Source organism: Poecilia formosa, unplaced genomic scaffold (assembly GCF_000485575.1).
Source record: "Poecilia formosa unplaced genomic scaffold, Poecilia_formosa-5.1.2 Scaffold133, whole genome shotgun sequence".
In the NCBI taxonomy this organism is placed as follows: domain Eukaryota; kingdom Metazoa; phylum Chordata; class Actinopteri; order Cyprinodontiformes; family Poeciliidae; genus Poecilia; species Poecilia formosa.
Window position 1 is genome coordinate 1,628,326 of NW_006800072.1, and position 27,749 is coordinate 1,656,074.

Here is a 27,749-nt window from a genome sequence, read left to right on the forward strand (position 1 = left end):
TTATACTCTGAATTATGTTGTTAACTCCCACAGAGTTGATATTAACACTTTGAAGAGTGTGGACTATATAAACACTGAGTGTTAAATTAACACTGGGCTTTTTGCTGTGAATCTTTAATGTTTACTTCCCTTCATTTCATAAAGCTGTTACTGCATAGTCTTGATATTACTCCATTAAAATGAAGATTAACTGGATTAGATTTGACATTTCTGCCTTATTAGATTATAAATGAGCCAATGCAAGTTTGGTTCTTGCATGAATACTTCCTTCTTCTTTAAACTAAAGATTTTTAAAAATTTAAATTAAAATGTTTTGATGGTAACGTTTAGTAGTCCATCTTAAAGACTCACACCTCCACAAAAACACAAAGGGGGAGAGGAAATCCACTCTCGCCCACTCTAGCCCTTTATGAGAGTGGGCCAGAGTGCAACTCTCACAAAGGGCAAGTGGCAAAAAAATGCATTTCTTTGCATTTTCTCACTTTTATATTAATTGTTTTATCTGATGGTGGAACCTTATATTGAGGACACCCTGGGAAATTGTTTGTGTTATCCTTATAAAATAACAATGACCATTACTTTTTAATTATGCATTTGTTATTTGTATGCCAGAAGTGTGAAAAGTCAAGTTTTTTGGCTAAATACCAAAATATACCAATATTGATTTGTATCCAAGCTTGGCAGAGCTTGGAGCTACCAGGAAATACTGCATTTCAATATCATAAACACATAAAAATGTGTATGTAAAATAAAAACCTTGTGTTTTATTTACAAGTGATGCTAGGATGGAACGGGAGATGGACAGATGGATTGGGACTTCTTCTGCAGTAATGCCTGTGCTATTCCTGTTTATTGTAGTAAAGAAAGCTGAGCCAAAAAGCAAAGTTCCTGATTTACTAATTCATCCACATTTTGAGCTTCACCTGTGGCCATCAGCCATGGATCATAACCAAAAGAAAGATCCCAGATACAAGCAGATAAAAGAGTTTCCTCTGCTGAGTGGCTGAACTCAGCCTTAGAGGTATGTTGAGGAGCTACATCATCCAGGGAAAAGTCCACTAGAGCTACTGCTTCACTGTCAGCTAAAATTAAACCCTCCTGTCCATTGATGTGGTTCAGGCATCTGATCAGGATGAACCCTGAGTGTCTCCATCTGGAGCTCTTGTGAACATGTCTCACTGGAAGAAGAACCCAGCAAAGACCCAGAACCTGCTGGAGGGATTCTGTATCCCACCTGACCTGGAGAAGCTTTAGGATCCCCCAGAACGAGGAACATAAATGTGTTTGCATTTACATTCAGGCTGCTCTTCAAAGCCATGCAAAACTAGTTTTTTAAGTTTTATTCTTGAATTATTCTTTGTATATTTTCAACATGTCCGTTATTTGACATCCACAAAGGGGAGCTGCAGCACCCTCAGTACAATTACGTCTTACGGTAAGAATGTATGTAGCAGAATTGAGCCAGGCAAATCTAGCAATATTCTCCAGTAAAAACTTGATTTTGCCTTTTATATGCAAAAATCATGAAGTTTCAATAAAAAATTAGATTTTTTTCAGAATTTGAAAATTTAACATTTGTCTTTCTCAGATTTATTTGGAGGAAACCAAAGTAACTCAGCAATGTCCAAAATGTTCAAAAGCTAAACCATTAAAATAACCTTAGAATATTATTATTTAGAATATTTAGTTTGACCTCATTTTGATTGTTTTCAAGATAAGAGAAAGAAAAACAGGTTTATTTCAAATAAAGAAAAGTATACAAGTCAAATAGCATTTGTTTTACAGTGCAAATCTGGATTTGAAATAATCAAGTAAAAATATGTTTACACAGAAAATTTATAATTCTTTAAAAACAAAAAATGTGTAAGTTAATAATATCAAATTGCTTGCTGTATAAGGACTCCAAAGCAAAATACATGTTCTAAGCTTAAAGCAGCACTTCATGCAGCTTCGACCAGGAAGGCGTTGATGCCGTGTTGAGCAGCAGTCATTTTGCTTTGCCTTGGATGTTTGGTTCAGTTCTTCTTGTATCGTTTTTCACTTTAACATCTGCATAGATAATTTTCTCTTCTGCATGATCTAAAAATAAAGTAAACATAAAAATTATAATTGATAAATAAATAGATGTTATGTGGAGCAACATTTTTAATATATGTTTTAAAATATTTTATTTACCTCTATTTGGTGGCATTGGTTGTCTTTTTTTACAAAACGTAATTACAGTGAAACCTAAAACCACAAAAAGAACAGCTGTGGCAGCAGCTAACACTGGTAAAATAAAGCTCCTAGGACCTGAACAAGACACGAAAAATAATGTTAGATCANGTTTTTAATAATACACTGTAGTTCATCTTTTTAAATCGTGGAAGTCAGAGGTTCCCAAACTGTGGGGAGCGCCCCCTATGTCTGGATGACAAAAAAAAACAAACAAACAAACCCTGAACGCTGTATGCGCTGGATTTTTACCTTAGAATGGCCAACTCTCTGTTATTCCTCTGTCTATTTGATACAGTAGGGACTTCTGCACTTCCCATTATCTGTGTTCTCTGTCACTTTTATCAGCAGTTAAAACTGTTTAATCCGTTGTTAACATGTTGTAACTTGTTTTTCCGAGCCGCCTTTAAACGCAACATGAGCGCTACGACGCTCGCGCTGGGTTTCCACCTGTGAAGGAGACCTGCTGCTGCTGGGCGGAGCTACGTAGGTTTGTGTTAGAATCATGGCAGCAAACCAGCAAAACGCAAAGAACTTTTCACAGTTTGGGGGTCTTTTCACATGTCCCCAAACTAACTGACTGAGTTGAGTAGGTAAAGTTAGCTAAAAGATGACCAGCTAATATCAATACAGCACCTTAAGCTTGTTAACAAGTAGCTTGTAGGCTACTGATGTTGTTGTCTACATTCAGCTATGATTCATTTTGCCCCCAAAAAAGTTGGTTCCCCCCCTTGTTCGTCTGGAGCCGGGGCTGAGTATCACAGGGAGTCTCTAAGGCTGCGTTCACACTGCAGCCTGAAGTGACTCAATTCCGATTTTTTTGGCAATTCCGATTTTTTTTGCTGGGGCCGTTCACACTGCCAGTAAATGCGACCTGTATGCGTTCTGTAGTGTAAACGGGCAAACGACCTGAAAGTGTCCTGCATGCGCAGTAGAGGGCGCAATAGCGTCAGCAAAAGAAGTGCTCAGTGTTTGCGGAAGTAAACATGGAGGCTAACGGTGGAGCTTAGCTTACATATTTGAAGTTGTTGTCCGGCCGGAGCAGCATATTAACAACTTAATACTCATATATTCCATCATGGTTGTTGTTTTTCTTCCCACTTGCGCGTATCAGGACGCAGAATAGTGAGATTTGTTGAGAAACAGTGACGTTCTGATGAATGCGACCTGGACGTTGGGTCGCATTTGAATCGGATACGTATCTGATATGGGTCACATTCGAAAAAGAATCCGACCTGTGCTGTTCACACTGCCATGAAAAGATCGGATACAGGTCGCATTACGNTGAAAACATGGAAAGGAACATCTTTTTACCTTCGCATGCTGTTAAGTGAATTTCTGAATCCTCTCTGCTGACATCGTTCCAGACTTGGCACCTGAGGCCTCCTGTCAGCTGGCCATATACGCTGATGCAAACATTTGTGACATTACATTTTTCAGCTGTGCAGTTGCTGATGGTCCCTCTGCTGTGTATAAGTGAGTGACCATCTAAAGTCAGAAGGAACTCCACTTCATCTCCATGAGAAGAACATGTGACTGTCTTCTGATCAGGAGAAGAACATTTTTGAGACACTGCTGGCTTCGACAGCGGCTCTGCAAACACAACATGAAGTCATGAAGAACAAACAAGGATTAAATCATTCAACTTATTTTTTATCATTTTCTTTACCTATGCAGCATTGAAATGTAAATTATTTCTATAATATAAAACTTATTTGATTATATAACCTGTATATTACAATTTTTTTATTAACATTAGTACATACATTAATACATATTGTTTTTTGAATTATCAATGTTCTAATTTGTTAATCTTGTTTTTTTATGTTTATACACATTAACTCTGTTTATTGAATAGACGTGTAAGTTCAGTCTGTCTTGGAACTACGGCTCAGGTTTTAAAGGCTCTCTTAAATGTATGTTAAACTTGGCACTAATAAGATCAGTATCCAATTTATTTTTAGAAAAAAAAAATAGAAGTTATATTAAAATTAAGCAAAAATAAAATGGGTTAATATGGTAGAAATTTACAATTAAAAATCTTAAATAAACTAAATAATTATATATTTTGTAGTAAAATGGATACAAACTAGATTCTTGAGCAAATTGTTATTGTACATCACAATAATCACCAACAGGAAAGATGTAAGCACAACATTTCTTTCAGGATAATCATGATGAACCTACTTTGTATTTTTAGGTGGACCTGAACGTTCCTGATGCTTCGTCCTGCAGCATCGTATTCCGTAAGGGAGTAATGTCCAGAATGTTTCTTCTCGGCGTTTCCCAGACTGAATGTTCCAGGTTGGATTTCTTCAAACTGACTGACATGGTGCCCCTTGAGGTCCAGTTTCCCATTACTGTATGTTATTAAAAATACGTACTCGCCAACTTTTCTCAATCTAAAATCTGTCATTTCTGTCTTTGAAAGGTGAAAAATAAGTTGCTGTCCTTCTGATCCATAACACTGTTGAGTTCCAGTGGAGTCATAAAATTTGCACTCGATAGATTCTGCAAGAAACAAAGAAAAGCTTCGGGTCAGATTGAAGTACTTTTGAAAATAATTATGTTTCAAATAATAAACATACTTTTCATTAACCCCCATTTAAAATGTCTTTCCCAATTATTCTAATCATATATCTCACATTTTCATTAGCTGCAACTTAAAAATAGTCATAGTCAATAGAACTAGGACTCAGAAAATATCATCCTGTGAATAACTAACTAATCCATAAGTGTTTTACTTTACCAAGTTACTGAAATAAATGGACTTCCATTATAATACAAATTTATTGAAAATATTTGGATACAATGGTTAAATTAGAGAAACAAAATTGGAAGCATAATTCCATATGAACATGCAAAATTAAAAGTTTTTATTCTTTATCCAAGAATTATTTTATTTTTTTAAAAATCAATGACCAAACTTACGACATAGTTAAGAACTGAACTGAAAAATACCTTTTGCCAGAGCGGATGCAACAAAAGCAGCAAAAATGATGAAGACAGCTATCATTGTTCCTGTGAAAAACACATAAATATTTGAAAGTCATCACACATCATCATTCTGAAGAAATTCTCTAAATATGAGCATAAAATAAAAATGAAAGTAGAAGAAGAAGATTAGGCTTCTGTAATTTGACACAAAAAAAAACTGGCAATTTGATTATTGATTTTAAATATTTAGCAAAATAAAGTTCAGTGAGATCTCTTCAAATTCTACAATATGTCTGAGTTTCATTTACATGGATTCTAATTTTTTTAAATGCTTACCAGCCTCACGGGGATTTGATGCTGACCGTTGTGGTTGAGATGGACCTGCAGACAGATGGTTGGCTTTATGTTGTCCTTCCTTTTAAGTGGAGCGATCTGAGTCAAGGAAGCAGTAACACCTTATGGTGTTGAGTGCAACCCTAAGTTACAGTTTAGCTTTATTTTTGGCTGCAGTCAGAGAATGAGTTAAAAGCTAAGATTGTGTGTAGCTTTATGTTATGTTGATCAATACTCATTTTCAGAAAAATGTGGAACACAACACAGAAATAGTGAGAGTATTTAACTTCAGCAGAGCAAAGGTGCACATATTTAATGTCACAAAATGTCCCCATTAGACAGAAACATAAAACAACATGTCTAATGAACAATGACCAGAATAGCCCTTTCTAAGTTGCTACATCACTTCATTCGTTCATAGTATTTTTATATGGATTCGTCTTCCTTCAGTTATAGAAAATCCACATCTCTTGAAACTCAAGCAGTAAATAGATTTTCCCAGCAGATCAAACTGATTTTTGGCCAACAAGTTTCTCCACCAGTTTTAGCATCCAGGATCTCACAGTGCACTTCTACCAAACTGTGAAACCCAAATCCATGTTGCTGCGTAGCACAGATCTGCACCATGCTGTCAGGATACTGGGTTTGCAGCAGGTTGCTTTTTGCCACAACGTATAATCTTAGCTATTTGTAAGCATTTATCACAGAGATACCATACCTGGTCAGGTAAAATCCAGGCCTATGTCCTACACTATCTGGACTCTTAACTATTGAAAATGTATGTCTTCCTGGAGGAGTGGACTCTCCTGAAGTATACATTTTTACTCTTAAAATGTAAATAATCCATTCTGTTATCCAGGTCAGACACATGAGCAGGAATTAGTACATTAGTTTCATTCAGGTCAGCTCTAACTTGTGCTGGGAAATGGCTTCAAAACCTTCATCCAAACTGACTTGTTTTGAGTCCTGTCAGGTTGACCACCACAGCAGGTTGACCACCACAGCAGGTTGACCACCACAGCAGGTTGACCACCACAGCAGGTTGACCACCACAGCAGTTAGCTCTTCACCATAAATCATCTGTTATCTGTTATAAATCATGTAAGTTTATTTAATCTATCAAAAACACTCCTGACATGACAGTGAATGGCTCTAAAAGTAAGCAGACTTTTCCCAACAAGAGTGCAAACTTGTGCACCTTGAAATAATTTTATTCACGTTATCAATTTAGGTTTTAACGAGTGGTTGTGTATGTATCTGCCCAGTTAAAAACCTTAAATTAATCATGCATTAATGTTTTTGTACTGGAGGTGCTCACTCATAAACATGCAGAACACACAAAGCCCACAAAGAAAACTGCAAGAACAAAGGTGGTGGAAAACATCAGTTCTTTACTCAGACAGGAGAGTTTCCATTTGGGGCTTTGTTTCTTTTCAAAGGTCCCACAAGATGACTGAAACGCAGAGGTGGTGGTTAATATTTCATACTCTGACAAAGGGCTGGACTGTTTCATTACAGCGTAAGGGGGGAAAGTTTCTTCAGATCTGAAACACAGCATACTATGAAACATGGTAGCAGTTCTTTTAAAAACTGATAAAATCACCAGGTTTCTAGACTCCATAACTTTTTGAGTATTGTTGCTGATGATGCTATCATATCTTTGTGGGCAAAATTCTCTGAGTAAAAATGAGGAGAGTTCTTAAGACAAGCAGGGGTCCAGTTCAGGACTCACAGGATGTGCTTAGCAGAGGTCACTCCATAAATATGTTGTATCTGCAGTAGAATGACTCACAGATGAACATTTTATTAAATGTGTTTGGATGTTGCTTGTAAAAGTAACTAAATTAGAATAGGTTTATTTGGCTTTCTCCCCAATATTCTCCTACATTACATCAGAGAAAAGATATTTTATATTCAAAATAATTCAAATCTGAACCATTTTATTGTAAAGAAAACTTTCCCAAAACACTAAAAACTCTTCATTGTACCAGGCTGCAGTGCAGAAGGCAGGAAGGAGCAGCTCTGCTGCTTTTACCACAGAGCTGCAGCTGCATTGAGCTGAAGTCACCGTTGGTTAATTGGTACATTTTATTGAAGATGAAAAGATGTTTTTAACTTGTCAAGCACCTTCATCTTTTCACTCATAACTCCAGGAAGTCCAGTGCAGAGTGCAACAAACGTCTTCAGCAATTTATTCAGTTTGTCACTGACTTTGATGCTGCCACCCTGGCATGAAAAGGTTTGCATTAAAGAAAGTTATTAAAACACCAGATATTTATAGATGATTTGGAACACAATTTTAATGTTAGAGGTTTTTAATGTGATGAAACTTTTTCAGTCTTAAATAAATGAAAAAATATTTGTTTTCCAAACTATGTGCAGAGAGATGAACGACTTTTAGACGATTAACTTCATGTTTCCTGTGTCTCTGACTGACAGCATCTCTGAATGTTCTCACAGGAACAGAAACGAAACACATTTAAACTGAGCGAGAGAGAGGCAGTTAAAAAAACCACAGGTACTTTTGGTCACCTCGGCTATCTGTTTGTTACAGGATGTGAAGAAAAAAGCTCGCATTTCAATCACGCAACAAACCAGACTGTTAAGTGTTCGAATCTTCTCGACAATTGTGGATATTTTTACACAGTACCACAACCATAATTTTTTCAGTCCTAAATCTAACTTTTAAGAAATCTTTGTAGGTTTTGGTCTTTTTGTGTATATTTATTTAAATGACAGTTGAGCCACACCAAGCGTACCAACATTTAGAGAAAGGTGTTACTTTTGTTAGACTTGTAGTATGAGCACGATACATTGAAGCCAAAAGTTTCCTGAGTAAATAAACTCTTCTTCACCAACCATGTAAATGATGAACTTCATACGCTGTAGTTCTAGAACTGCTGGTCGTAAAACAGCATAATGAGTGAGTGGTTTAAAGTTTAGTGGACCAATTCTGAAAGTCTGTATATTTCTCTGTTAGTTGTTGATTTCTTTTTTCCTCATTGTGTTTTAATATCCAACTACTAGGATTACACCATGTTCCAAATTATTATGCAACTGATATTTTCTCAGATTTTCTTAAACGGTCATTGCAAATGATGGTCAGTATAATTTTCAAGTCATGAACTATTACAGTATAAATCAAATATTACTGAACAAACCTCCCAATGAGAACAATATTCCTTTCAAAAATAAAAAAAACTTAAAAATGCACTGTGCCAAATTATTATTGCACAGCATTTTTTCTAAACATTTTATGGATTATAAAGAACTGCAGTCATTCTTTGAATGTGCAGCATTAAGTGGTCACATTTACTAAAATCAAAAGCCATTTCAATCAAAAACATCTTAACAGACAGAGTTACATGTTAACGTAGGACCCTTCTTTATATCACCTGCACAGTTCTTGCATCCATTGAACTTGTGAGTTTGTGGATAGTTTCTGTGTCCATCTGGACCATCCAGGGTTGCACAGCAGTCATCACTGAACAATTATGTTTGAAAATTAATCTTCATGTACGGCTGGGTCCACTGTGTCCATTTCTGCTTGTGAGCCTGGTCAGGATTGGCCGAATAGTCGGTTCATGCACAGCAAGCCTCTGGAGGATCCTCCACCTTCAGGTTTCACCAGCAGCTTCAAATAACTGTTTGCTGCTTTGTAAGGACATTTCAACAGCTGCTCTCTTGATCCGATGAATTTGTCTAACAGAAACCTTCCTCATTGTGCCTTTATCTGCACAAACCCATCTTTGTTCTGAATCAGCCACAAATCTCTTCACAGTACGATAACACTTCAGTTTTCGTTAAATATCTAATGTTTTCATGCCTTGTCATATGGCGCAACACTATCTGATGATTTTCGTCAGAAGAGAGATTCGTTCTCTTTCCAATATCACTTGAAACCTGTGGTCTGCTTAATAATGTGGAAGATCCTTGTTAAGTAGATTTCCTTTAATTGAGCTCACCAAACTAATCAACCCAGGTCTCTGAAATTAATTATAGTGTGGCTATAGTGTGAAATTAAAGAGTGTGGCTGCACAGTGGTGCAGTTGGTAGAGCCGTTGCCCTGCAGCAAGAAGGTTCTGGGTTCAATTCCCAGCCTGGGAATGGTGGGTTCTCTCTCAGTAGCTCTCCCACAGTCCAAACACCTGACTGGTGTACATGGTTGTTTGTCCTGCAACAGACCAATGACCTGTCCAGGGTGACCCTGCCCTTCATCCAGAACATTAGCTGGAGAGGCACCAGCAACCCTCCTGACCCCACCAAGGAACAAGGGTGTATAGAAAATGGATGAATTCAAAGAGACCTGACACACAACACCATCTACAAATTTAATAGCACAACAAAAAAGTTAATCTTTATGACACTTAAATCCAGTCTGCATAATAATTTGGAACACAGTGTATATTGTTTTCTTTGGTTTATTTGGCCTTCATCAGTCTCTGGTGATTCCTTGTTCTCCTTCCATTCTCCTCTTGCAGTGGCGTCTGGCCCGTCGTTTCTCCTTAGACGGTCTAGAACACCATATTATCATCAGCAAATAGAAAAATGTAATTGTGTCAGGTACTATTAGGGGGATATCTACCTCTGGTTTGTCTACACCAAAGAGTCACCCTGGTAATGAGGTCATCCACTGGCTGCAGTGAAGTGAGCCAAACAGGAAGAAAGTTCCAGTTCTGCAGTTTTGGCGGCAAAAACTCAGGTCTCCGTGATTGGAGGAAGTTTATCGTTGCTACAGATATAATCAATATTATGACTGGTACACCAATTCCAGTCAACACCTTCCAGCCAGCCATGGAGAGAACAAACACCACCAAAGGGAACAGCAGGAAAAACAGGACGAGGTAGAGGACAGCAAACCAGCGGTACCTATGAAGGTTTCATTTGTTTAGCATTTCTTTTAGTTATTTGTAATAAAACCATGTGTTGGTTTTTGGTTTGCCTTTAATAAAATATAAGATATTTAAAAGTATACCTGGCAGCGCACTTTCCGAGTGCAGAGGCCATTCGTATGGGTAAACGAGTGGCTGGTATCGGATACCAAAGGAGGATACCAAAGAGGTTAAAGAAAAAGTGGCATAAGGCAACCTAAAAGAAAGCATAGAATAGAATAGAATAGAATAGAATAGAATAGAATAGAATAGAATAGAATAGAATAGAATAGAATAGAATAGAATTTTAATGATTGTTCAGATTGACTTTGTTCCAATACATTAGATTCAATTGTGCAATGCAGAGTTTATACTTATTAATTTTCAACTATTATCCATAGTTGAGATTCTTCGTTATCAGCACAATGATATTTGACTAGCCAACTAGCTTAAACTATACATAAAACATGTATACAGTGTCACAATAATACTAAGAATGGAAAGAACAAAACAAAAACTTTAAAAAACAGAAAAGCAACATTCCTGTTCTAAAACATGAAAATCATTTCTGAAAGATGAAACCTGGCTGAATGGAGACAAAAACAGATTTTTTTTTTACCTGTGTGGCAGCAGCTAACTTTTCTGCACGACTAGCCAGGGCTGCTAACAGAGCTGTACCTGTGGTTCCAAGGTTGGAGCCCAGGGTCAAAGGGTAAACCCTTTCCAGACTAATCACACCAACCCCTGTCAAACCGCAGTGCAATATTTAACACCATATTTCATAAAATCTTTAACCAACTAAAATATAATCACCAACAAACACACAGCATTCCACAAAGCTACTGTCAGTTTGTCATGATTGAAGGATGATTGTATATTTTGATGGATGAGAACGTTAAAAAAACTTTCTTTTTTTGTACCTACGAGTGGTGTAAGGGCAGATGTGAAGACAGAACTACTCTGAACCAAAAATGTCATGCCAGCCCCAGCTAACAGAGCCAGATAACCTGTCACCCAGGTGAAAGGGGGGGGGGAATCTGAAAAGCAAGACAGCACAAAATAAAAGAAAGAAATCAGAAATGTTCACTTTTATCTATGTCATAACATGTTTGATTGAGCTCTCATACTTTTCACAAAACTATTTTAATAAGTTCTGTGTGTAATGACTCATTGATTAGCAACAAACCTTGGTGGTTTACCTGTGTTAATGATTTTGTTTATAACATTTGACACTTGGCCCTTTAGCATGGAGTTCAACAGTTTGACCAGCAGCATGAGGCAGCCGCAGAGGACTAACAAGGAGCAGACGAGCAGGATGAGACCGATGGCCAAGTCTGACAGAGAGGAGTTCGCAAACAGATGCTTACCTGGCAGAGAGACGGAGACATGGGATTTAAAGCTGTACACACTTACAAGATGTAGAGATATTTTCTAAGAAATCTTTGTAAAAGTAAAAAAAAAAAACAATCCTCTCCATTGTTTCTTTTGTAGTACAGGTTCATGCCTGATTGTTTCATGAAAAATTATGAAAAACACTGAAACTCATATTTGTGCAGACGTACATTTATATTTTTTTTCTGAAAGACTCTGTGCTCCCCACAATGTTTGGTTCTCCTGTTAACAATAACAGAGTTAGGCAAGTAATAATGGGACAAAAAAATACAACGTTCAGTTCTGGCACAGTATTAAAACAATATTATCATAAGCTTTTACATATTTATGGACAAACAAAGAAACTTATTGTAAAAGATTTGACCAAACAAGACAGAAGACCAGAAAGTTGACTGTCTACCTTCATAACAGCAGATTTACACCAATGCTTCACCAGACTCTTGTTCATCTGAACTTGGTCCTCTGTGGCCAATGCTGTAAGCACTGATTTGTCCAACTAAATCAAAGAAAATAACATTGTGTTTTAGCTACGGCTAGGACTTTCAGGGTAGAGAATAACTAAGGTACAGATTTTTGCATCTAATCACAGTGTGTAATGTAAACCCCTGAGTAAATGCCAGAAGTCCCGGTGAAGTTCATAATTATGTTGATGAACTAAACTAAATCACGTTTTGCTCTGTTCATCTAAAGCATAGCACAAAATAAATTTCATTGAGTGTTCTAAATAACAAGCAGATAATGGTTTTGTCTGAAGAAAAAAAGTCTTTTTCTTCTGTTTAAACCAGCATTCAAACTAAACTTGGTGTAAAGTGTATCAGAGAAAAAAGAAACATGGTGAGAAATTAGTTTCCACTCTGACCAGTTTCTTTCTGTTCAGNAAAATGGAGATTAACTGGATTAGATTTGACATTTCTGCCTTATTAGATTATAAATGAGCCAATGCAAGTTTGGTTCTTGCATGAATACTTCCTTCTTCTTTCAGCTGAAGATTTTTAAAAATTTAAATCAAAATGTTTTGATGGTAACATTTAGTAGTCCATCTTAAAGACTCACACCTCCACAAAAACACAAAGGGGGAGAGGAAATCCACTCTGGCCCACTCTAGCCCTTTATGAGAGTGGGCCAGAGTGCAACTCTCACAAAGGGCAAGTGGCAAAAAAATGCATTTCTTTGCATTTTCTCACTTTTATATTAATTGTTTTATCTGATGGTGGAACCTTATATTGAGGACACCCTGGGAAATTGTTTGTGTTATCCTTATAAAATAACAATGACCATTACTTTTTAATTATGCATTTGTTATTTGTATGCCAGAAGTGTGAAAAGTCAAGTTTTTTGGCTAAATACCAAAATATACCAATATTGATTTGTATCTAAGCTTGGCAGAGCTTGGAGCTACCAGGAAATACTGCATTTCAATATCATGAACACATAAAAATGTGTATGTAAAATAAAAACCTTGTGTTTTATTTACCAGTGATGGTAGGATGGAACGGGAGATGGACAGATGGATTGGGACTTCTTCTGCAGTAATGCCTGTGCTATTCCTGTTTATTGTAGTAAAGAAAGCTGAGCCAAAAAGCAAAGTTCCTGATTTACTAATTCATCCACATTTTGAGCTTCACCTGTGGCCATCAGCCATGGATCATAACCAAAAGAAAGATCCCAGATACAAGCAGATAAAAGAGTTTCCTCTGCTGAGTGGCTGAACTCAGCCTTAGAGGTACGTTGAGGAGCTACATCATCCAGGGAAAAGTCCATTAGAGCTACTGCTTCACTGTCAGCTAGAATTAAACCCTCCTGTCCATTGATGTGGTTCAGGCATCTGATCAGGATGAACCCTGAGTGTCTCCATCTGGAGCTCTTGTGAACATGTCTCACTGGAAGAAGAACCCAGCAAAGACCCAGAACCTGCTGGAGGGATTCTGTATCCCACCTGACCTGGAGAAGCTTTAGGATCCCCCAGAACGAGGAACATAAATGTGTTTGCATTTACATTCAGGCTGCTCTTCAAAGCCATGCAAAACTAGTTTTTTAAGTTTTATTCTTGAATTATTCTTTGTATATTTTCAACATGTCCGTTATTTGACATCCACAAAGGGGAGCTGCAGCACCCTCAGTACAATTACGTCTTACGGTAAGAATGTATGTAGCAGAATTGAGCCAGGCAAATCTAGCAATATTCTCCAGTAAAAACTTGATTTTGCCTTTTATATGCAAAAATCATGAAGTTTCAATTAAAAAAAGAGATTTTTTTCAGAATTTGAAAATTTAACATTTGTCTTTCTCAGATTTATTTGGAGGAAACCAAAGTAACTCAGCAATGTCCAAAATGTTCAAAAGCTAAACCATTAAAATAACCTTAGAATATTATTATTTAGAATATTTAGTTTGACCTCATTTTGATTGTTTTCAAGATAAGAGAAAGAAAAACAGGTTTATTTCAAATAAAGAAAAGTATACAAGTCAAATAGCATTTGTTTTACAGTGCAAATCTGGATTTGAAATAATCAAGTAAAAATATGTTTACACAGAAAATTTATAATTCTTTAAAAACAAAAAATGTGTAAGTTAGTAATATCAAATTGCTTGCTGTATAAGGACTCCAAAGCAAAATACATGTTCTAAGCTTAAAGCAGCACTTCATGCAGCTTCGACCAGGAAGGCGTTGATGCCGTGTTGAGCAGCAGTCATTTTGCTTTGCCTTGGATGTTTGGTTCAGTTCTTCTTGTATCGTTTTTCACTTTAACATCTGCATAGATAATTTTCTCTTCTGCATGATCTAAAAATAAAGTAAACATAAAAATTATAATTGATAAATAAATAGATGTTATGTGGAGCAACATTTTTAATATATGTTTTAAAATATTTTATTTACCTCTATTTGGTGGCATTGGTTGTCTTTTTTTACAAAACGTAATTACAGTGAAACCTAAAACCACAAAAAGAACAGCTGTGGCAGCAGCTAACACTGGTAAAATAAAGCTCCTAGGACCTGAACAAGACACGAAAAATAATGTTAGATCATTGATAAATGTATTGATGCCAATTTGGAAGTTTTAAAGAAACTGGTAAGGATTTTTTCTTTTATTATTTTATTTTTTGCCTTTGAACTGTTTGCATTTTCTTCTTTGTACAGTTTTTTTTTGTGATATAAGACAAGCATGTTTGATGATAATACAAAAAAATAATTGTAAAATCTGATGCTAATATCTTCTATTTACTGATAGAATATGAAAAGTTTAATCGGATTTAAAAGATGTTAGTGAAAACATGGAAAGGAACATCTTTTTACCTTCGCATGCTGTTAAGTGAATTTCTGAATCCTCTCTGCTGACATCGTTCCAGACTTGGCACCTGAGGCCTCCTGTCAGCTGGCCATATACGCTGATGCAAACATTTGTGACATTACATTTTTCAGCCGTGCAGTTGCTGATGGTCCCTCTGCTGTGTATAAGTGAGTGACCATCTAAAGTCAGAAGGAACTCCACTTCATCTCCATGAGAAGAACATGTGACTGTCTTCTGATCAGGTGAAGAACATTTTTGAGACACTTCTGGCTTCGACAGTGGCTCTGCAAACGCAATATGAAGTCATGAAGAACAAACAAGGATTAAATCATTCAACTTATTTTTTATAATTTTCTTTACCTATGCAGCATTGAAATGTAAATTATTTCTATAATATAAAACTTATTTGATTATATAACCTGTATATTACAATTTTTTTATTAACATTAGTACATACATTAATACATATTGTTTTTTGAATTATCAATGTTCTAATCTGTTAATCTTGTTTTTTTATGTTTATACACATTAACTCTGTTTATTGAATAGACGTGTAAGTTCAGTCTGTCTTGGAACTACGGCTCAGGTTTTAAAGGCTCTCTTAAATGTATGTTAAACTTGGCACTAATAAGATCAGTATCCAATTTATTTTTAGAAAAAAAAAATAGAAGTTATATTAAAATTAAGCAAAAATAAAATGGGTTAATATGGTAGAAATTTACAATTAAAAATCTTAAATAAACTAAATAATTATATATTTTGTAGTAAAATGGATACAAACTAGATTCTTGAGCAAATTGTTATTGTACATCACAATAATCACCAACAGGAAAGATGTAAGCACAACATTTCTTTCAGGATAATCATGATGAACCTACTTTGTATTTTTAGGTGGACCTGAACGTTCCTGATGCTTCGTCCTGCAGCATCGTATTCCGTAAGGGAGTAATGTCCAGAATGTTTCTTCTCGGCGTTTCCCAGACTGAATGTTCCAGGTTGGATTTCTTCAAACTGACTGACATGGTGCCCCTTGAGGTCCAGTTTCCCATTACTGTATGTTATTAAAAATGCGTACTCGTCATCTTTTGTCAATCTAAAATCTGTCATTTCTGTCTTTGAAAGGTGAAAAATAAGTTGCTGTCCTTCTGATCCATAACACTGTTGAGTTCCAGTGGAGTCATAAAATTTGCACTCGATAGATTCTGCAAGAAACAAAGAAAAGCTTCGGGTCAGATTGAAGTACTTTTGAAAATAATTATGTTTCAAATAATAAACATACTTTTCATTAACCCCCATTTAAAATGTCTTTCCCAATTATTCTAATCATATATCTCACATTTTCATTAGCTGCAACTTAAAAATAGTCATAGTCAATAGAACTAGGACTCAGAAAATATCATCCTGTGAATAACTAACTAATCCATAAGTGTTTTACTTTACCAAGTTACTGAAATAAATGGACTTCCATTATAATACAAATTTATTGAAAATATTTGGATACAATGGTTAAATTAGAGAAACAAAATTGGAAGCATAATTCAATATGAACATGCAAAATTAAAAGTTTTTATTCTTTATCCAAGAATTATTTTATTTTTTTAAAAATCAATGACCAAACTTACGACATAGTTAAGAACTGAACTGAAAAATACCTTTTGCCAGAGCGGATGCAACAAAAGCAGCAAAAATGATGAAGACAGCTATCATTGTTCCTGTGAAAAACACATAAATATTTGAAAGTCATCACACATCATCATTCTGAAGAAATTCTCTAAATATGAGCATAAAATAAAAATGAAAGTAGAAGAAGAAGATTAGGCTTCTGTAATTTGACACAAAAAAAAACTGGCAATTTGATTATTGATTTTAAATATTTAGCAAAATAAAGTTCAGTGAGATCTCTTCAAATTCTACAATATGTCTGAGTTTCATTTACATGGATTCTAATTTTTTTAAATGCTTACCAGCCTCACGGGGATTTGATGCTGACCGTTGTGGTTGAGATGGACCTGCAGACAGATGGTTGGCTTTATGTTGTCCTTCCTTTTAAGTGGAGCGATCTGAGTCAAGGAAGCAGAAACACCTTATGGTGTTGAGTGCAACCCTAAGTTACAGTTTAGCTTTATTTTTGGCTGCAGTCAGAGAATGAGTTAAAAGCTAAGATTGTGTGTAGCTTTATGTTATGTTGATCAATACTCATTTTCAGAAAAATGTGGAACACAACACAGAAATAGTGAGAGTATTTAACTTCAGCACAGCAAAGGTGCACATATTTTATATCACAAAATGTCCCCATTAGACAGAAACATAAAACAACATGTCTAATGAACAATGACCAGAATAGCCCTTTCTAAGTTGCTACATCACTTCATTCGTTCATAGTATTTTTATATGGATTCGTCTTCCTTCAGTTATAGAAAATCCACATCTCTTGAAACTCAAGCAGTAAATAGATTTTCCCAGCAGATCAAACTGATTTTTGGCCAACAAGTTTTAGCATCCAGGATCTCACAGTGCACTTCTACCAAACTGTGAAACCCAAATCCATGTTGCTGCGTAGCACAGATCTGCACCATGCTGTCAGGATACTGGGTTTGCAGCAGGTTGCTTTTTGCCACAACGTTTAATCTTAGCTATTTGTAAGCATTTATCACAGAGATACCATACCTGGTCAGGTAAAATCCAGGCCTATGTCCTACACTATCTGGACTCTTAACTATTGAAAATGTATGTCTTCCTGGAGGAGTGGACTCTCCTGAAGTCTAAAATTTTACCCTTAAAATGTAAATAATCCATTCTGTTATCCAGGTCAGACACATGAGCAGGAATTAGTACATTAGTTTCATTCAGGTCAGCTCTAACTTGTGCTGGGAAATGGCTTCAAAACCTTCATCCAAACTGACTTGTTTTGAGTCCTGTCAGGTTGACCACCACAGCAGGTTGACCACCACAGCAGGTTGACCACCACAGCAGGTTGACCACCACAGCAGGTTGACCACCACAGCAGTTAGCTCTTCACCATAAATCATCTGTTATCTGTTATAAATCATGTAAGTTTATTTAATCTATCAAAAACACTCCTGACATGACAGTGAATGGCTCTAAAAGTAAGCAGACTTTTCCCAACAAGAGTGCAAACTTGTGCACCTTGAAATAATTTTATTCACGTTATCAATTTAGGTTTTAACGAGTGGTTGTGTATGTATCTGCCCAGTTAAAAACCTTAAATTAATCATGCATTAATGTTTTAAGTACTGGAGGTGCTCACTCATAAACATGCAGAACACACAAAGCCCACAAAGAAAACTGCAAGAACAAAGGTGGTGGAAAACATCAGTTCTTTACTCAGACAGGAGAGTTTCCATTTGGGGCTTTGTTTCTTTTCAAAGGTCCCACAAGATGACTGAAACGCAGAGGTGGTGGTTAATATTTCATACTCTGACAAAGGGCTGGACTGTTTCATTACAGCGTAAGGGGGGAAAGTTTCTTCAGATCTGAAACACAGCATATTATGAAACATGGTAGCAGTTCTTTTAAAAACTGATAAAATCACCAGGTTTCTAGACTCCATAACTTTTTGAGTATTGTTGCTGATGATGCTATCATATCTTTGTGGGCAAAATTCTCTGAGTAAAAATGAGGAGAGTTCTTAAGACAAGCAGGGGTCCAGTTCAGGACTCACAGGATGTGCTTAGCAGAGGTCACTCCATAAATATGTTGTATCTGCAGTAGAATGACTCACAGATGAACATTTTATTAAATGTGTTTGGATGTTGCTTGTAAAAGTAACTAAATTAGAATAGGTTTATTTGGCTTTCTCCCCAATATTCTCCTACATTACATCAGAGAAAAGATATTTTATATTCAAAATAATTCAAATCTGAACCATTTTATTGTAAAGAAAACTTTCCCAAAACACTAAAAACTCTTCATTGTACCAGGCTGCAGTGCAGAAGGCAGGAAGGAGCAGCTCTGCTGCTTTTACCACAGAGCTGCAGCTGCATTGAGCTGAAGTCACCGTTGGTTAATTGGTACATTTTATTGAAGATGAAAAGATGTTTTTAACTTGTCAAGCACCTTCATCTTTTCACTCATAACTCCAGGAAGTCCAGTGCAGAGTGCAACAAACGTCTTCAGCAATTTATTCAGTTTGTCACTGACTTTGATGCTGCCACCCTGGCATGAAAAGGTTTGCATTAAAGAAAGTTATTAAAACACCAGATATTTATAGATGATTTGGAACACAATTTTAATGTTAGAGGTTTTTAATGTGATGAAACTTTTTCAGTCTTAAATAAATGAAAAAATATTTGTTTTCCAAACTATGTGCAGAGAGATGAACGACTTTTAGACGATTAACTTCATGTTTCCTGTGTCTCTGACTGACAGCATCTCTGAAAGTTCTCACAGGAACAGAAACGAAACACATTTAAACTGAGCGAGAGAGAGGCAGTTAAAAAAACCACAGGTACTTTTGGTCACCTCGGCTATCTGTTTGTTACAGGATGTGAAGAAAAAAGCTCGCATTTCAATCACGCAACAAACCAGACTGTTAAGTGTTCGAATCTTCTCGACAATTGTGGATATTTTTACACAGTACCACAACCATAATTTTTTCAGTCCTAAATCTAACTTTTAAGAAATCTTTGTAGGTTTTGGTCTTTTTGTGTATATTTATTTAAATGACAGTTGAGCCACACCAAGCGTACCAACATTTAGAGAAAGGTGTTACTTTTGTTAGACTTGTAGTATGAGCACGATACATTGAAGCCAAAAGTTTCCTGAGTAAATAAACTCTTCTTCACCAACCATGTAAATGATGAACTTCATACGCTGTAGTTCTAGAACTGCTGGTCGTAAAACAGCATAATGAGTGAGTGGTTTAAAGTTTAGTGGACCAATTCTGAAAGTCTGTATATTTCTCTGTTAGTTGTTGATTTCTTTTTTCCTCATTGTGTTTTAATATCCAACTACTAGGATTACACCATGTTCCAAATTATTATGCAACTGATATTTTCTCAGATTTTCTTAAACGGTCATTGCAAATGATGGTCAGTATAATTTTCAAGTCATGAACTATTACAGTATAAATCAAATATTACTGAACAAACCTCCCAATGAGAACAATATTCCTTTCAAAAATAAAAAAAACTTAAAAATGCACTGTGCCAAATTATTATTGCACAGCATTTTTTCTAAACATTTTATGGATTATAAAGAACTGCAGTCATTCTTTGAATGTGCAGCATTAAGTGGTCACATTTACTAAAATCAAAAGCCATTTCAATCAAAAACATCTTAACAGACAGAGTTACATGTTAACGTAGGACCCTTCTTTATATCACCTGCACAGTTCTTGCATCCATTGAACTTGTGAGTTTGTGGATAGTTTCTGTGTCCATCTGGACCATCCAGGGTTGCACAGCAGTCATCACTGAACAATTATGTTTGAAAATTAATCTTCATGTACGGCTGGGTCCACTGTGTCCATTTCTGCTTGTGAGCCTGGTCAGGATTGGCCGAATAGTCGGTTCATGCACAGCAAGCCTCTGGAGGATCCTCCACCTTCAGGTTTCACCAGCAGCTTCAAATAACTGTTTGCTGCTTTGTAAGGACATTTCAACAGCTGCTCTCTTGATCCGATGAATTTGTCTAACAGAAACCTTCCTCATTGTGCCTTTATCTGCACAAACCCATCTTTGTTCTGAATCAGCCACAAATCTCTTCACAGTACGATAACACTTCAGTTTTCGTTAAATATCTAATGTTTTCATGCCTTGTCATATGGCGCAACACTATCTGATGATTTTCGTCAGAAGAGAGATTCGTTCTCTTTCCAATATCACTTGAAACCTGTGGTCTGCTTAATAATGTGGAAGATCCTTGTTAAGTAGATTTCCTTTAATTGAGCTCACCAAACTAATCAACCCAGGTCTCTGAAATTAATTATAGTGTGGCTATAGTGTGAAATTAAAGAGTGTGGCTGCACAGTGGTGCAGTTGGTAGAGCCGTTGCCCTGCAGCAAGAAGGTTCTGGGTTCAATTCCCAGCCTGGGAATGGTGGGTTCTCTCTCAGTAGCTCTCCCACAGTCCAAACACCTGACTGGTGTACATGGTTGTTTGTCCTGCAACAGACCAATGACCTGTCCAGGGTGACCCTGCCCTTCATCCAGAACATTAGCTGGAGAGGCACCAGCAACCCTCCTGACCCCACCAAGGAACAAGGGTGTATAGAAAATGGATGAATTCAAAGAGACCTGACACACAACACCATCTACAAATTTAATAGCACAACAAAAAAGTTAATCTTTATGACACTTAAATCCAGTCTGCATAATAATTTGGAACACAGTGTATATTGTTTTCTTTGGTTTATTTGGCCTTCATCAGTCTCTGGTGATTCCTTGTTCTCCTTCCATTCTCCTCTTGCAGTGGCGTCTGGCCCGTCGTTTCTCCTTAGACGGTCTAGAACACCATATTATCATCAGCAAATAGAAAAATGTAATTGTGTCAGGTACTATTAGGGGGATATCTACCTCTGGTTTGTCTACACCAAAGAGTCACCCTGGTAATGAGGTCATCCACTGGCTGCAGTGAAGTGAGCCAAACAGGAAGAAAGTTCCAGTTCTGCAGTTTTGGCGGCAAAAACTCAGGTCTCCGTGATTGGAGGAAGTTTATCGTTGCTACAGATATAATCAATATTATGACTGGTACACCAATTCCAGTCAACACCTTCCAGCCAGCCATGGAGAGAACAAACACCACCAAAGGGAACAGCAGGAAAAACAGGACGAGGTAGAGGACAGCAAACCAGCGGTACCTATGAAGGTTTCATTTGTTTAGCATTTCTTTTAGTTATTTGTAATAAAACCATGTGTTGGTTTTTGGTTTGCCTTTAATAAAATATAAGATATTTAAAAGTATACCTGGCAGCGCACTTTCCGAGTGCAGAGGCCATTCGTATGGGTAAACGAGTGGCTGGTATCGGATACCAAAGGAGGATACCAAAGAGGTTAAAGAAAAAGTGGCATAAGGCAACCTAAAAGAAAGCATAGAATAGAATAGAATAGAATAGAATAGAATAGAATAGAATAGAATAGAATAGAATAGAATAGAATAGAATAGAATTTTAATGATTGTTCAGATTGACTTTGTTCCAATACATTAGATTCAATTGTGCAATGCAGAGTTTATACTTATTAATTTTCAACTATTATCCATAGTTGAGATTCTTCGTTATCAGCACAATGATATTTGACTAGCCAACTAGCTTAAACTATACATAAAACATGTATACAGTGTCACAATAATACTAAGAATGGAAAGAACAAAACAAAAACTTTAAAAAACAGAAAAGCAACATTCCTGTTCTAAAACATGAAAATAACTTCTGAAAGATGAAACCTGGCTGAATGGAGACAAAAACAGATTTTTTTTTTACCTGTGTGGCAGCAGCTAACTTTTCTGCACGACTAGCCAGGGCTGCTAACAGAGCTGTACCTGTGGTTCCAAGGTTGGAGCCCAGGGTCAAAGGGTAAACCCTTTCCAGACTAATCACACCAACCCCTGTCAAACCACAGTGCAATATTTAACACCATATTTCATAAAATCTTTAACCAACTAAAATATAATCACCAACAAACACACAGCATTCCACAAATCTACTGTCAGTTTGTCATGATTGAAGGATGATTGTATATTTTGATGGATGAGAACGTTAAAAAAACTTTCTTTTTTTGTACCTACGAGTGGTGTAAGGGCAGATGTGAAGACAGAACTACTCTGAACCAAAAATGTCATGCCAGCCCCAGCTAACAGAGCCAGATAACCTGTCACCCAGGTGAAAGGGGGGGGGAAATCTGAAAAGCAAGACAGCACAAAATAAAAGAAAGAAATCAGAAATGTTCACTTTTATCTCTGTCATAACATGTTTGATTGAGCTCTCATACTTTTCACAAAACTATTTTAATAAGTTCTGTGTGTAATGACTCATTGATTAGCAACAAACCTTGGTGGTTTACCTGTGTTAATGATTTTGTTTATAACATTTGACACTTGGCCCTTTAGCATGGAGTTCAACAGTTTGACCAGCAGCATGAGGCAGCCGCAGAGGACTAACAAGGAGCAGACGAGCAGGATGAGACCGATGGCCAAGTCTGACAGAGAGGAGTTCGCAAACAGATGCTTACCTGACAGAGAGACGGAGACATGGGATTTAAAGCTGTACACACTTACAAGATGTAGAGATATTTTCTAAGAAATCTTTGTAAAAGTAAAAAAAAAAAACAATCCTCTCCATTGTTTCTTTTGTAGTACAGGTTCATGCCTGATTGTTTCATGAAAAATTATGAAAAACACTGAAACTCATATTTGTGCAGACGTACATTTATATTTTTTTTCTGAAAGACTCTGTGCTCCCCACAATGTTTGGTTCTCCTGTTAACAATAACAGAGTTAGGCAAGTAATAATGGGACAAAAAAATACAACGTTCAGTTCTGGCACAGTATTAAAACAATATTATCATAAGCTTTTACATATTTATGGACAAACAAAGAAACTTATTGTAAAAGATTTGACCAAACAAGACAGAAGACCAGAAAGTTGACTGTCTACCTTCATAACAGCAGATTTACACCAATGCTTCACCAGACTCTTGTTCATCTGAACTTGGTCCTCTGTGGCCAATGCTGTAAGCACTGATTTGTCCAACTAAATCAAAGAAAATAACATTGTGTTTTAGCTACGGCTAGGACTTTCAGGGTAGAGAATAACTAAGGTACAGATTTTTGCATCTAATCACAGTGTGTAATGTAAACCCCTGAGTAAATGCCAGAAGTCCTGGTGAAGTTCATAATTACGCTGATGAACTAAACTAAATCACGTTTTGCTCTGTTCATCTAAAGCATAGCACAAAATAAATTTCATTGAGTGTTCTAAATAACAAGCAGATAATGGTTTTGTCTGAAGAAAAAAGTATTTTTCTTCTGTTTAAACCAGCATTCAAACTAAACTTGGTGTAAAGTGTATCAGAGAAAAAAGAAACATGGTGAGAAATTAGTTTCCACTCTGACCAGTTTCTTTCTGTTCAGCCTGAAGCATCAGATGGACATTATGTCTCTATTGTTGGGACATGTTTGTACTGCAGCACAAAGCATCAAGACTTTGTGCTGCAAAGCACAAAGTCCCACAGCTGCTGAATGATTATGCAGAATCAGTTTAAAAGGTAAGCCTTTCTCTCCAGGAAAATGCTAAATCTCCTAGTGAGTGATGTTTTAAAAGGACACTTTTTTCACTTTGTGAGAATGCTCAGGCTTCATTTTGTTGCCAAGACATATTTGAAGTTGCAGAGCAGCAGAATTATGTAGAAATAAAAGACAGAGTGAGTCATGTTATTAAACATGGCGGAAAGAAATGTGACTTTCACATTACCTGGATTACCAATTTAGTCAGCGGCTTCGTGAGAACTTTCAGAAGTTCAGGTGCTTTATCTCTGCTGCTCAGCCGAAGAGTGTTGACTACAGCCTGTGACATGTGTCTCAACGCTCCAGTAGCAACGTCCAGAGGGAGAAGCAGCAGAACTGACAACCAGTTAAAGCAGTCATGAACTGTTGCTCCAGCAAATGCCCTGCAAATAAGGATAATGTCAGCATTTGACATAAACAAATCTAAGTAAATCAAAAAACATGGGCCTTGAGGACTGGAATGGAGGGTCATAATACAGCTGCTGAGTGATTTCAGTAAAACATCAGCTAACTTCCTGTCCAATAATCTGGACGACATCCAGAACACAAGAATATACAGAAACAGCTTACAGGAAGGTAACACAATGTGTTTTCCATCTATCGAGCCTTTTGTCCTATTTTAAACTCTGGAAACTCGGAAACAATGACAGTAGATAAGTTTTTATCATTTAGGGTTCATTATCACACACCTGGAAGAGATTAACGGGGTTATCAAAGCAGGACAATAGAATTGATCTAGGGTGATAATTATTTTATGGACCCAAAAGAGACATCCACTTCGAAAATTTTAACTGTTTGAAAACAATGCCTTGGTTTAAGCTAATTTAATTATATGTATGAACTGACCATGTAGCAATGACATTTGTATGCTCTATTAGTGCCACCAAGTGGTGACATTATAATCCAAATGAATGAGACAGCAAGGAAAATTTTAAAGTTCACTTTAATTTCCAAACCATCAGGATAACTTAGTGAGACATTATTGCTGTGATTTTGGGTGGCAGTTGCTTTGACTCTGTTTCAGTAGAACAAACATTTTCCAAAATAGTTCTGCAGTTGGTTGGTATGTTATCAGCTATCAGGAAAGGTAAAGCTGTTGCTGATTGTTATTTTCCTCATGTTTACTTCCGTTGCTAATGAAGCTTGGCTGTAATAAAATCAGTGTTTTTCTTTGTGTCGGCTGCTGTGACACGTTTTTCCCTGAACAAACATTCTTCCAACTGCATTACATTTCTATAGCCTCCATTATGGTTCTAGTTGAGCAGTCAGTTTAAATGTTTTTCTATCTTCACTCAACGACTGTTTGAAAACTTGTTTGTCTGCCGCTGTGAATTATGGGTAATTTTGTTATGTTATTGAAAACACACAGTACCTTTCAAACTCGTCCCTGTCTCCAGCGTGCATTAAAGCAACAATAGTGTTGGTGACTGATGTTCCGATGTTGGCTCCCATGATAATGGGAATGGCTGACTGTACATCCATCACTGAAGAGACAATTAGACCAGAATGAATGGTGTAAACTGACATAAACACTCTAATGCTGACATGTGGTGACTATTTTCAGAGTTTTGCTAAGTGCTGCTGTTTCTGTAGATAGCTACTTGCTAATATTAGTAAAGTAATATTCTTACTCACAACCAGAGGACACAAAGCTGACTGTGATGGAGGTTGATGTGGAAGAGCTCTGGACTAAGACTGTCACCAGAATCCCCACCATCACGCCAGCCACTGGGTTAGACAGGACAATATTTTTCTGGAAGATTTCCCCAGCTGTCCTGCCTGTAAGCAGACATTAATGGCAAACAGAAGAAAACTTTCCATTTTTAAAAATCAATTCCTTTTCTGTCCTCTAGTAAATGAAGCCATGTGCTTAACTTACCTCCTGCGAGTTGGAAGGCAGAGCTCAAAATGTCAAGTGAGCAAATAAAGATGTAGAGCAGCAGAAAGAGGAGGGGGATTTTTAGGAGAGTAAGTGCAGTTTTTTTCACTCGGGGTAGTCGTGACTGAGTCTCCATGGTCTAAACCTTCAGGAACTGTAAAATTACAAACTTTGTAGTGAATCCTAAGCAGACCACACAGGTTCTGTTCATAGTGTCAAACTATTTCTGAAACCAAGAATAAGGAGGGAAAGAGGAAAAGCCTGATGCCTTGTTTATTGTGGTAATTCAACAGGGACTCAGCATGTCTCTGCACTACTGCAATGCAGAGTTCAATAACAGCAAACAGACTAAAACAGGCTAATGCAGAGCTGGGAGCAAACAAGATTCACACCTACATGGCAGCCACACAAAGGGACTAAAAATTAGTGGTAATCAGCATCAGATTATCAGATTATATGGAAATTGATGTGACATGTTACTGTATACATATGATCTCTCCTTATATATGTCACCAAAATATTAGTAGCGCGATATTATCCGATATATCTAATAAATACGCCTTAAAATAAAGCTAAGAAAATTCGTGTTTCGTACATAAATACTCCCCGGATACAAATCTATAAGCAGTTTGGTTTCTGTTAGTTCTGTCATGATGCGAGAAAGAGCGAATTTCTCTTATATTGGTCAATCATTTTATTTTACATAATTGCCGCTGTAGGAGCCGCAGAACACCTTCTCAAACTGTGCCGCAGTCAGAGAAAACATTCTATATTTTCATGTAAATGTACAGTAAAAACACAACGAAACTCTTCCATTTTCACCAGAAATTGTTGTCGTTTAAACAGGGCCATAGTTTGATGACTGTTATAAACATCGCGACCTACGAACAAAAGAGGAAATTGGTTCAGTTTTTGTCGCTTGTTTAACTTTTATAAATTGCAGCGGCTGCAGTGCGCCACAGTAGAGGTACAATAACGCTGATAAACAGGTGAAGAATAAAACCAGACAAAGCCACATCTATTCTGCTTTTTTCTCGCTCCGTGTTGTCGGCTTACCCTACGCGCTGATCCGTTGCCATGGCGATCGACAGACAACAGACCAACGAGCTGACAGAGCAGAGATACGTTCAAGTCCGTCGGAGAGAATCACCACCAAAAAATAAACGTTTCCCACACAAAAAATTACGTGAAAATACCAAAAGAGAACATTCAGCCCGTTACATTATGTAGTCAGGCTTGACGTTCATATTGCTATTATTTCGTTTGAACACAGCAGTTGTTGATTAGCTGTGTAAAAACACCTGCTCTGCTAATAAGTTAGTGTGTGGGTCGCCTTATTTTAGTGCTACGACGGAACCAAAACACACCGAACTGCACAGCACGTGTTAAGGAGGTCAGTAACAAGCTAGCAGCAGTTACACTATCTTAACTGAACCACTGCTAACTTTCTCAATGTTTTTTTAAATAAAACTTTATAAATGTGAAACATTTGGTCCTTGTTATCTATAGCTGTCATAATGTTGAATTAACAGCAAAACAATTGGGTACTTTTTTCAGATTCTTTGCGTGATTGTTGCATTCCTCCGATCAC

General features: G+C 36.8%; 1 protein-coding gene and 3 long non-coding RNA genes across 4 annotated transcripts; all 4 read right to left on the reverse strand.

Moving 5' to 3' along the window:
• Positions 1-4,407: 4,407 nt before the first annotated feature.
• LOC107837316 (uncharacterized) lies at positions 4,408-5,602 on the reverse strand. The gene is made up of 3 exons (XR_001663327.1): positions 5,488-5,602; positions 5,176-5,235; positions 4,408-4,725 (listed from the first exon to the last, which is right to left on the reverse strand). It is a non-coding gene; the product is annotated as an uncharacterized LOC107837316 (long non-coding RNA).
• A 4,205-nt stretch (positions 5,603-9,807) lies between these two features.
• Positions 9,808-27,311, reverse strand: LOC107832872 (sodium-dependent phosphate transport protein 2A-like). Its single transcript, XM_016676366.1, has 19 exons — positions 27,215-27,311; positions 26,159-26,312; positions 25,915-26,058; positions 25,652-25,763; positions 24,467-24,662; positions 23,651-23,746; positions 23,421-23,472; positions 23,058-23,225; positions 22,779-22,895; positions 22,478-22,602; positions 21,963-22,075; positions 21,573-21,856; positions 21,313-21,501; positions 11,555-11,722; positions 11,276-11,392; positions 10,975-11,099; positions 10,460-10,572; positions 10,070-10,353; positions 9,808-9,998 (listed from the first exon to the last, which is right to left on the reverse strand). The coding sequence occupies exons 2-19, from the start codon at positions 26,292-26,294 to the stop codon at positions 9,808-9,810; spliced, it is 2,730 nt and encodes a 909-aa protein (XP_016531852.1). The 5' UTR covers positions 26,295-26,312; positions 27,215-27,311.
• LOC103144907 (uncharacterized) lies at positions 11,544-12,263 on the reverse strand. The gene is made up of 3 exons (XR_001663332.1): positions 12,148-12,263; positions 11,918-11,969; positions 11,544-11,722 (listed from the first exon to the last, which is right to left on the reverse strand). It is a non-coding gene; the product is annotated as an uncharacterized LOC103144907 (long non-coding RNA).
• LOC107837319 (uncharacterized) lies at positions 16,155-17,114 on the reverse strand. Its single transcript, XR_001663333.1, has 3 exons — positions 17,002-17,114; positions 16,690-16,749; positions 16,155-16,239 (listed from the first exon to the last, which is right to left on the reverse strand). It is a non-coding gene; the product is annotated as an uncharacterized LOC107837319 (long non-coding RNA).
• Positions 27,312-27,749: the final 438 nt, after the last annotated feature.